The sequence below is a fragment of the Manacus candei genome, unplaced genomic scaffold (assembly GCF_025592945.1).
Source record: "Manacus candei isolate 608988 ecotype Guabito, Panama unplaced genomic scaffold, ASM2559294v1 h1tg000028l, whole genome shotgun sequence".
Lineage (NCBI taxonomy): Eukaryota > Metazoa > Chordata > Aves > Passeriformes > Pipridae > Manacus > Manacus candei.
The window spans coordinates 2,253,010-2,261,077 of NW_026138076.1; the positions used below are offsets into that span (position 1 = coordinate 2,253,010).

At 46.5% G+C, this 8,068-nt stretch overlaps 1 protein-coding gene across 1 annotated transcript; it reads right to left on the bottom strand.

Moving 5' to 3' along the window:
• Positions 1-1,043: 1,043 nt before the first annotated feature.
• LOC127472129 (uncharacterized) lies at positions 1,044-4,805 on the bottom strand. Its single transcript, XM_051789827.1, has 2 exons — positions 3,743-4,805; positions 1,044-3,262 (listed from the first exon to the last, which is right to left on the bottom strand). The coding sequence occupies exons 1-2, from the start codon at positions 4,556-4,558 to the stop codon at positions 1,274-1,276; spliced, it is 2,805 nt and encodes a 934-aa protein (XP_051645787.1). The 5' UTR covers positions 4,559-4,805; the 3' UTR covers positions 1,044-1,273.
• Positions 4,806-8,068: the final 3,263 nt, after the last annotated feature.

Sequence of the window (8,068 nt, forward strand, 5' to 3'; positions counted from 1 at the left end):
GAACAAGGGACAGAGGGGTTTCTGCTTTTAAAACCTACCTATAAAATTTACAAGTCTTATAACTATTAGAAAAATAAAAAAAACCATTAGGGGTTTAAGGCATCAGTTCCCCCCTTAGAGACTGGACAAAACCCAAAGGTCTTTGTCCAATCTCTACTACCTACACTTACAACAACTATAAAATCGGTGCATGCAGTGAGCTATTACACTAACACTAAGTATATACAATACTAAGATAAACAGTTGTTTCATCCATGTCCAGTTCGGTAACCATGAGGTGAGTTTGTTGAGGACGTCTCCTAAACCTAGGGAGACATCATCCAGAGATATCTGATGAAAAATTTCGGTTTGATTTCGAATTGCGGCCAAATCATTATTAATTCTACCAGTCTGATCTATGTAAGAACAGCAGCTGGTATTGATGACTTTACACACGCCTCCTTGTGAGGCTAGCAAAAAATTGAGGGCCATTCTATTTTGTATTACCACACGAGACAAGCTTTGGAACTGTTCTTTCAGGGTTTCAATTGCATCCAGAGTGTGATCTTGTATGTTTTCCATAACAGCCGAAATATTTACAATTGCCTTTTCCAATTCACTCACTCCTAGAGATGGGATTAAAGCTCTGATTATGCTATGGAAAATCGTAGGGTGCTCAATGAGGGGATTGCTAGTTCTTTTCACTCTTTTTGGATAGGGTCTTTCCCATTCTGGTTCATCAATTGGATCGAGGATTGTTATATTTGGAATCACTGCCCCCAGAGCACAGGCCCGATCTTTATCAAGAGGCAAAACTTTCCAGGCTTCCTTTTCACAAATCCAATACCATCCCGAACCCTGGGGAGGAATTAATCTCAAAGGGAACTGTGCCATCCCTGCAACAATTTCTGGGTTTATTTCTTCTTTTAAATTGTTTTTATCACAGTAGGGGGGGAGAATGATTTTTCCTGTAGCGTTTATGATCATACAGGGAACAACATCCTGATTAGAAATTACATTACTTAGGGCCACTGGGTAATAGGCCTCTGTAACTGGCTTCCAGGACCCTGGGAAATTCATCATGGATTTACCGAAGTTTGTCTCGTTTAGTAAAATGCCAATTAGGGGCCACTCACTATTCTCATCATCAATTGCTGGTACTTGAGTACAAATCCAGCATTCCGTTTTTCGGAGAATTTTAGATACGTTTTGGACTAGGGCCACATGCAATTTTTGGTCCCAAACTCGGTTCATGGTTACCGGTTGCATGAACAGAATACACAGAACAAGCAGTCTATTCCACATCCTCGTCGTCGGTGTCTGGTTCTGTCTGGTTGGTTGTCCCAGGAGCTGATGCTCTCTTGACTCTAGAGTAGTGGAACCAGGGTTCTCTGCCAGCAACTTTGACGGAGGTGAGGGAGGTCAGCAGGACTTGGTAAGGTCCTCTCCACCTGGCTCGCAAGGGGTCACTGTTCCACCACTTGACGTAGACCCAGTCTCCTGGCTGGAATGGGTGAGCAGGGGTGTCCAGTCCTATAGGTCTGGATAACTCGATGACCTTCTGCAGCTTCTGCAAAGTAGAGCCTAAAGCAATCAAATATTTTTGTAAATCAGCTCTCCCTCTTAAGTGTACATCCCCTGGTACGTGTGGTGCCTGATATGGTCTTCCATATAATATTTCATAGGGGCTTATGTTATCCCTCCGCCTCGGCTGGATACGAATTCTCAGCAGAGCTAGTGGCAAAGCCTGAACCCAGGACATAGATGTTTCCTGACAAATTTTACTAATTTGCATTTTCAAAGTGCCATTCATTCGTTCAACTTTGCCACTAGCCTGAGGTCTATAGGGGGTATGTAGGTCCCAGACAATTCCCAGGATGCGGCATACTTCTTTTACTACTGTCGCAATAAAATGTGTTCCTCTATCTGATGCCATTCCTAGAGGAACCCCAAACCTTGGAATTATGTGGTTTAATAAAGCTTTTACCACTTCCCTTGCTGCATTAGTGCGACAGGGGTATGCTTCAGGCCATCCACTGAAAGTGTCAACTAGTACAAGGATGTATTTGTACCCCCCCCGTGGTGGTAACTCAGCAAAATCTATTTGCCAGTAATCTCCGGGTTGGTCTCCAGCTTTTGTTACCCCTAGTACCACTCTCTTTGATGTATCTGGATTATTTCGTTTGCAGATCTCACACTTACCTACCGTAGACTGCACAGCTTCGGTCATATTTGTTCCTATTACTGTTTTCTTTAGATGTTTCAGGAGATTTTCCGTTCCCCAATGGGTAGCCTCATGTTCCTGTTGAGCTATTTCCCTAAGGAGCAGTGGTGGGACTACAACCTGCCCGGTAGGGGTAACAGCCCACCCCCCTTCTTTGATTTCAGCTTTCAATGATTTCATTAGCTGATTGTCTCTCTCATCATACTTAGGGGTGTATTTTGTCAAATCAATTTCTTTTTGTGGCACTACTGCCAAGATGCCTTTTTCTGCAGCCCTTTTTGCTGCTTGATCAGCAAACTGATTTCCCAACTCGGGAATTGTTTTCCCCTTCTGGTGGGCCCTACAATGCATAATAGCTACCTCCTCTGGTTTCCAAATACTCTGCAGGAGCGCATGGATTTGGTCTGCATGCTTGACTCCACTGCCTTGGGCTGTCAGTAGTCCTCTCTCCTTCCAGATGGCTCCGTGGGCATGTACAACACTAAATGCATATTTTGAGTCAGTCCAGATATTTACCTTCTTTCCTTCACTCAGTTCCAAGGCTCTTGTCAGTGCAATTAATTCTGCTTTTTGGGATGACACATCTGCTGACAAGGCTTTTGCCTCGATCACTTCGTCTCTGGTTGTTACTGCATACCCTGTGAAGCGTTTACCATCTCGCATGAAGCTGCTTCCGTCTGTATACAGTTCCCAGTCTGCGTTTTCCAGGGGCTCATCCTTCAGGTCTGGTCTGCTGGAGTAAGTCTCCTCTATAGTCTGCAAACAGTCATGCTCGGGGACACTGTCAGTTAGTGCTGAAGACAGAAACATAGCTGGATTTACAATAGATGTTGTTTTTAAGGTAACATCGTCCTGTTCCAGCAACACAACCTGGTACTTAAGCATTCTGCTGGGGGATAGCCAGTGGCCTCCCTTTTGTTCAAGCACAGCTTGAACTGCATGGGGTACATACACAGTGATATGCTGCCCAAGGGTGAGCTTCCGGGCTTCTTCAATCAGGATAACAGTTGCTGCGACAGCTCGCAGGCACCCCGGCCACCCTTGGCTAACACTGTCCAGCTGTTTGGAGAAATAAGCCACAGCTCTTCGTTGGCTTCCCAGAGTTTGTGATAATACCCCCAGAGCAACATTTAACTGCTCGTGTGTGAACAGTTCAAACGGTTTAGTCAAATCTGGTAGTCCTAATGCTGGAACTGACATCAAGGACTGTTTCAGTTGCTTAAACACATCTCTGGTCTCATCTGTCCATGTTATAACTCCCTCTTTGGCCGTTTTCAGGGCTTCATACAGAGGTTTGACTAGCAACCCATAGTTAGCTATCCACAGCCGACACCATCCTACCATTCCCAGGAAAGCCTGCATCTCTCGTACAGTGTGGGGCTCTGGGAGACGGCAAATGGCCTCTTTTCGGTCTGTACTGAGTCGCCGATGCCCACGATAGATTTCAAGTCCCAGGTAGATGACTATCTCCTTGGCTATCTGTGCCTTTTCTCTCGAGACCCGATACCCACTTAGCCCCAAAAAGTTCAAGAGACTTACAGTGAGCTCGATGCATTGGTCCCGGTTTTTGGCTGCAATTAAGATGTCGTCAACATACTGCAGGACAACTCCTTCTTGCTGCTGTCTTCTCCAGTCCTCCAGTTCCTTTGCCAACTGATTTCCGAAAAGCGTTGGACTGTTCTTAAAGCCTTGTGGAAGAACTCTCCAGGTTAGTTGCGTTTTTCTCCCTGTCTCAGGATTTTCCCATTCAAAGGCAAAAATCTCCTGGCTATCTTTATGTACAGGAATGCAGAAAAAGGCATCTTTGAGGTCGAGTACAGTAAACCATCCTAAATCCTCTGTCAATGTGGTTAACAGTGTATAGGGGTTGGCTACCACTGGGTAAATGTCCTCAGTTATTCTATTAATGGCCCTAAGATCTTGGACTAGCCGATAGCTTTTGCCATCAGCCTTTCTCACGGGCAGTATGGGGGTATTAAATCTGGATTCACATTCTACTAGTAAACCAAATTTGAGGAACTTTTCAATTATAGGTGCTAGGCCTTTTCGGCTTTCTAATTTCAAAGGATATTGTTTCTGCCTTACCAGGGCTGCTCCTGGCCTGAGTGCGATGCTTACTGGTTCAGCTTGCTTTGATTTCCCAGGGTACTCGCTGGCCCAGACTAAAGGTATGACAGCATTTTCAACTTCTGCAGGGATTTCTCCATGTTTTTCCTGTATAAAGAAAGCAGCTGCCTCGACATATTTAGTATCTGGGATTATAACCTTTATGTCTCCCCCCTTGGTGAATTTAATTTCAGCTTCTAATTTTTCCAGTAAGTCTCTACCCAGTAGAGGCTTAGGAGAATTTGGCATATAGAGAAATTGATGAGTTACCCAGTGTTTGCCCAGTTTGAATTTTAAAGGTTTAAAAAATGGCCTTGTTTCACTTACCCCTGTAGCACCTACCACAGTTACAGTTTCATGGCTCAGTTTCCCTTCCAAAGTATTTAATACAGAGTATGCCGCACCTGTATCAACCAAAAATTCAACATTCTCCCCCCCCAGCTTAGCTGTAACCAGAGGCTCTGCTGGGTAAGAAACCTCCGGTCCCCCTCATACATTCTGATTCACAGTCAGTTGGGGGGCTGGGGGTGGTGGTGGGGGAAGTGTGTTTTCAGTTCCCTTCAGCTCCGGGCAGTCTCTTCTCCAATGTCCCTTCTTCTTACAGTTAGAACATCTGTCATCGGCTATGTCCTGCCGGTGGTTAGACCTCTGATACCTGGGGTTACGTTTATGAGGCTCTTTGTAGCCACCTTCTTGTTCCCTTGTTTTCCTTTTCTGCTCCCTATTTTGATATGCCGTCCAGGCTACATCTAACAGCTCACTAATATTCCTTCTATCACCACCTGCCTTCTGCAGTTTTCTTCTTATATCATCTGTGGACTGCCCTATAAATAAGTATAACAGATTTTTCTTTCCCATCTCTGACTCTAAGTCGATATCCGTATATTTTCTGATAACATCTTTCAATCTATTTAGAAAATCAGTAGGTGACTCATTTATGTCTTGTCTAACCTCGTACATTTTGGACCAGTTCACCGCCTTCGGAACTCCATGCCGAAATCCATAAATTACCCAATCTTGATAACGTTTCAAAGCTCCTAAACCTGCTGCCACATTAGGATCCCATCCAGGATCCGTGAGGGGGAAGATATCTTTGACATCTTCGCCTGGAAACTGCCCAGAGGTTTTTTGTATTTCTATTGCTTTTTGAGCAGCTCTTTTCACCATTTCCTTCTCTGTTTGGTCTAATAAAGTATCCATCATAACCTCTAGATCATTCCAATCAGGATTCTGAGATTTGATTGCTCTTTGGACATAATTTGCCATCTTTTCCGGATTATCTCTATAAGCCCCCACACAATCTTTCCATTGCTGTAACTCAACCAGTGAGAAAGGAGCCTTTATTAATACCGTGCCTTGATTGGTCACGGCTTGTCTTAAGGGGGCTTCTAACGGTGGCTTGTCTTTTGCCCTTGTTCTACTTGCAACCGGATCGGGGCAAGCTAACACTTCGCGAGCCAATTTTCCTTTCGGTTTTACTACAGGCTGGTCGGCTTCTCCTTCCCCCGAGTTATCACTTAATTCACCCTCTGCTTCCGTGTCCTTATCAAACGGTGGTAACCCTCGCTTCTCCCTTCTCTCTGCAGCTGGAATCGGCTTGCCCTGTCTGTGCGTTTCTGTTCCCTTTTCGTGAGAGGCAGAGATTGGAAACTCCCTCGGTTCTTCTTTTCTTCCCCCTCCCCCAAGGATGGAAGCTTCCCCCTCGGGAGGGGGAGGCGTGGGAAAGGGGGCGGCTCCAGCCCCACCTCCCGAGTCAGTCAGGACAGAGGCTCCGCCTGTTGGCACCGCCCCTGCCCCTCCTGCCACTGCTGCTGTGGCCCCTGCCCCTGTTGCCGCCGCAGCAGCTGGGGATGGCCCCAGACCTGTTACTCCCACAGTGCCTGCTCCTGTACTTGTTGCCATGGCAGCAAGTCCTGTACTGATTGTGCCCGGAGCAGCTCCCGCCGCCCCGGAGCCAACTCCCCCGGAGACTCCAACTCCCCCTGGCGCAGCCATGCCCGCGCCAGGGAGTCCCCCCACGGCTCCCGCCTGTCCAGCTGGAGCCGGTCCAGGAGGAGCAACCACTGCCCCGGCAGCTCCAGCCCCCCCCACCGCCGCTGCAGCAGGGAGTCCGATTTGTGGAGCTCCCGGGCTACTTTCTCTCCTGTCAGGTGACATCAACATATCCAAATCATCCTCTCCGGTGTTCTTAAATAGTATTTGTGGGATAGGAGCAGCTTTAACTCGATCTTTCCTTTTCCCTCTTCCTAAAACCATTTCTGCTTTTTCCATCTTTCCTGAACTTTCGTTTTCCTTATCTCCTATACCCAATTCAGGGCGTGTTAACAAAAACAAGAACAACTCTGCATATCGAATTTCCTGCCACCTCTGTTCTACATGAAGAAGCGAGATCAACCGAAACACTGTATCCAGTTCAAACGGACCAAATTTCGGCCATGCTATCCCTCTCATTTGTCCAAACAACGGCCAAGCATTTAGAGACAACCTACACAGCTCTTCCTTCTTTAAAGGTGTCTCAGAACCAGCTAAAGTTTTCCAGTGCTTTAGAACCAAACTAAGGGGGGATTCTTTAGGGATCTTAACTTTTGAATCCACACAACCCATGCTTGCAAAACAAAAGCAAACCAGTCACACACACTGGGTCTCAAACCGACAACCTTTAGGTCACGAGGCTGTTAACGTAACCTCTCAGCTATTTACCGAGTCGTACCGACTATAGAGCCCCACCAGCTCTCCCACAGCGTCAGAGCACCGGAGGGCGTCCCCTCCAAAACCAGAACAGCCCCTAGGCTGAACACCTGCCCTGACCTGGGTAATTGGCGAACTAACCCGTTCGCCTCCCCCTGAAAATTGACTCTCTAGACTGTTTCGAGGGCCCAAGTCAAAATTTTCAGGAATCTGTGCCCCCTATCCCGGGACACAAAACTTTCCCGCAGCTGCTAACTAACCAGATTCGCTCTTTTCTTATCTCACCTCTATGCTCCGTGCTTGTTTTCGTGGGTTCCGTGGAGCTGGGCTTCTCAGACCGGCGGGAATTTCTCTCAGATAAAAGCCGGCTTGCTGAGGAATATTCCTGCTGATGAAAATTCCAGTCTGAAGAAGTCCCCGGTCCAGTTCTCCCCGTACGGGCCACCACTGTTGCCGGTGTATTTTGGTTCTGAAAAAAATCTCCGGAGCAGTTAATTAGGGGTGAGATAAGAAAGGGTTTATTTGCCAAGGCAATAGGTGATATAGACGCGCGCGCCGGCCGTGCCCAAGAGGTTACATTTTATAGCATTATCCATCCAATCCCAGATGTGTCCACCCTTTGGCCCTTCCTCTGGACCGCCCCGGGTCCTCCCCCTGAGAATTGGGTCTGGGGTCTTTTTGGGACCACCTACTTCATCATCTTCAGCTTCATCAGAGTACAAAGGGTATATTGTCACCTAGTTTTTGACCGTACTCTGTGGTTTAGGCCCTGATACGCTGTTCTCCAAACAGTCTAGGCCTTTACCTTGACAAAAGACTAAACACTGCTACTGGATTCAGGGGTAGGTTGATATAGAAGGCATAGAATGGGGTAAAAGGGTTAGGGAATGTATAAACAAGGGAAAGGAACAAGGGACAGAGGGGTTTCTGCTTTTAAAACCTACCTATAAAATTTACAAGTCTTATAACTATTAGAAAAATAAAAAAAACCATTAGGGGTTTAAGGCATCAAGAGACATGACAGGTTGAGTAGTTGCTTTGAATTAGAGTATGAAATCACTCTCATTCACA

What these genes read in the sequence shown, in the direction of transcription:
- LOC127472129 (XM_051789827.1), bottom strand. Translation starts at nt 4,558, where the DNA reads ATGCCAAATTCTCCTAAGCCTCTACTGGGTAGAGACTTACTGGAAAAA. An exon ending in ACCAATGCATCGAGCTCACT is followed by an intron (nt 3,263 to 3,742) that starts GTAAGTCTCTTG and finishes TTCTCCAAACAG; the next exon opens with CTGGACAGTGTTAGCCAAGG.